Source organism: Sinocyclocheilus rhinocerous, unplaced genomic scaffold, assembly GCF_001515625.1.
Source record: "Sinocyclocheilus rhinocerous isolate Xijiao unplaced genomic scaffold, SAMN03320098_v1.1 scaffold693, whole genome shotgun sequence".
NCBI lineage: Eukaryota > Metazoa > Chordata > Actinopteri > Cypriniformes > Cyprinidae > Sinocyclocheilus > Sinocyclocheilus rhinocerous.
In genome coordinates, this window is record NW_015654933.1 from 281,157 (window position 1) to 284,188 (window position 3,032).

Genomic DNA, 3,032 nt, shown 5'->3' on the forward strand with positions numbered 1-3,032 from the left:
ACACACACACACACACACACACTCACTCACACACGCTCACTCACTCACACACACACACACACACTGACTGTGAGACTGTAGGGTTCAGTGTTTTTCACGAGATCCTGATTAAACCTGGTAGAAACGTTGCCAGTAGTTTGAAATGTGAATGTTGAAGATTGACAGTTCCATTCTCTAATATTTTACACACTACCACTCAAAAGTTTGGGGTCACTATGACATTTATTATGTTAATGTCTTCTAGAGGTCAAATGTCATGCAAGAGGAAGTGATGTCATTTGGAGGCGTGGCCAAAGAAATGTAGCACAGTTTTCAGCACACGCAAAAATATTTCATATATAACTTCTGTTTCTTTAAACCAGCACATCCAGTGCAAGAAGACTTTGACTTTTTTATTTTACTTAACATAATAATTCTGACCCATACAATGTAGTGTTGGTTATTGCTACAAATATACCTGTGCTGCTTATGACTGCTTTTGTGCTGCAGGGCCACATTATTTGATTCAACGCTGTTTTGCTGCAGTTTATGGATTATAACGTTGTTGCATGAATGCATATCAATTAAGCTCATTTATTCAGCTTTCAGATGATGCATAAATCTCAATTTCACAAAATTGACCCTTATGACTGGTTTTGTGCTCCAGGGTCACATATATATATATTGTCCGGACCTCCGCAGGGAAAGAGATATAGAGACCGGACCTGTTTAATTGAATACCCCTGGTCTACATTCACAATATAAGTGTATAACACCTTTGATGGCCAGCTCCTCCTCCAGCTTGAGTCTCCAGACCTCCACCTCCTCCTCGATGTAGCCTCTCTCTATATCAGCCGCGCCCTTCTCAGCGGTCAGAGCTTCGATGAGCTCCCTCATCTCTTTAAACTTGAGCTCGTACTCGTCCCCGAGGCCGGTGGGCCCTCCCTTGAAGCGTCCCTGAAGGGCCTCCAGCTCGGCTCTCAGAGCGCTGTTCCTCTGCTCCAGCGCCTGGACCTTCTCGATGTATCCGGCGAAGCGCACATTGAGCTCCTGCATCTCCTCCTTCTCGTTGGTGTGGTGGATCTCGGTGGCCACTTCCACCGCCTGGCCCTGGAGTACCGTCCGTCTGCGGCTGTACGAGGAGCCACGGCATCGGGTCGGAGACGGGCTCTGGACCCTCATCCGGCTGGAGCCGCAGACGCTCAGGCTCTTCTGCGAATACGACGAACCTCTCATGACTTCAGACTCGGAGGAAGCTTTGGCTGTCGGAGACGCTCGTTGGTGTTTATATGGGCCGGCTAAGAATCTTGCAGCGCCTCTTGAAAGTCTTGCAGGGTTTTGACATGGTTTAAAAGCGGATCGTGACGCTCCTGCCAGAGTTCGAAGGCTGGCGTTTATCAATTAGCCGTTTGGAGGCCGGCGGCCCTCGCACTTCAGTGCTACATAACCAGAGCGTGCACTATTTCTCCAGCTGTAATCTCAGACTCACTGTTTCCATATAACCTCACACACACGCTGGAAGTAATGTGCTTTATGAATAGACGAGCACTTCAGCACGCTTTTCCACCTGCTCTTTTTCCCCATTTGTTTGTCAGATGTTTGGGGAATACTTATATTTAGAGTCTGAATCCAGGGTTATTTTAGTATTATTGAGAAACTATTAATATGTTGATAGTTTGAATTAGTTTTAGTTGAGTTTTTGTCAGTTTTAGTAATTTTGTTTAGTGTTTTTTGTTAAATGTCTATGGTTTTAAGTTTTGTTTTTGTCATTTTTATTCATTTTTTAAATCTCTATGTAGTGTTTATCATTTTTGTTTAAGTTTTAGTAATTTAGTTTTTGTCATTTTTATTAAGTATAATTTAAAAAAATGTCTATGGTTTTTATAATTTTTATGTTTATATAGTTATTACTATTATATAATAATAGTTTGAATTAGTTTTTATTTTTATATTTTCATTTGAGTTTTTGTTAGTTTTATTAAGTTAGTTCTATATGGTAATACGCTTTTTATGAGCTTTTTTAATCTCTATATAGTGTTTATCATTTTTTAGTCATTTTGTTTAGTTTTTGTCATTTTTATTAAGTTTAGTTTTTTTTAAAAGAAATGTCTATATGGTTTTTATAATTTTTTGTTTTGTAATTTTATTCGTTTTTTTTAAATATGTTTATATAGATATTAGTATTATATATTAATAGTTTGAATTAGTTTTTACTTTTATATTTTCATTTATAATTTTGTCCTTATAATTTTTCTTAAACTTGTATTAATTTTGTTTTGAGTTTTTGTCATTTTATTAGTTTTTTATATTTCTATGCAGTTTTTGTTGTTTTTTTATTTCAGTTTTGAGTTCTTTTAGTACATCAAATTAAACTAAATGAAAATAAGAATCATTTTCTTGGCAGCTAGCTGAAATAAAAGAAGTCTAAGTATTTGTAATATTTTATTTTATTTCAGTTTACTTTTTTTTTTTAGGTGTTTGTTAACTATAACTGGTGGAATCTCTTGTATTTGTACCATCTATATTTGTCTCTATCTTTTTTTTCTTGGTCATCTTTCATGTTGCAATAATAAAAATATTAATGTATATATGAATCTTATATTTAGACATATATAGACAGACTTGATTTAAGATCACGGATTGGAACTGATGTATGGCGCGTGTCTGCTGTTGTCCAGCTGGAATGTGATTGTCTCATGAGAATATTATGACATCCTCAGCGTTTCATATTCAGTGATTGATGAGTGTTAATGATGCAGATCACACACACACACACTCACACTCACTCACTCACTCACACACACTCACTCACTCACTCACACTCACTCACAGACACACACTCACTCACTCACTCAGACACACACACACTCACTCACACTCACTCACTCACTCACAGACACACACTCACTCACTCACTCAGACACACACACACTCACTCACTCACTCACTCACACACACTCACATTATGACTGCTTTTGTGCTGCAGGGCCACATTATTTGATTCAACGCTGTTTTGCTGCAGTTTATGGATTATAACGTTGTTGCATGAATGC

At 37.7% G+C, this 3,032-nt stretch overlaps 1 protein-coding gene across 1 annotated transcript in view; it reads right to left on the minus strand.

The window, feature by feature from the left end:
* LOC107717759 (vimentin-like) overlaps positions 1–1,215 on the minus strand; it is a 3,769-nt gene extending 2,554 nt beyond the window's left edge. Inside the window, exon 1 of the mRNA XM_016524594.1 lies at positions 756–1,215. Within this exon, the coding sequence (XP_016380080.1) occupies positions 756–1,215 (460 nt within the window). The remainder of the gene's footprint in view (positions 1–755) is intronic.
* Positions 1,216–3,032: the final 1,817 nt, after the last annotated feature.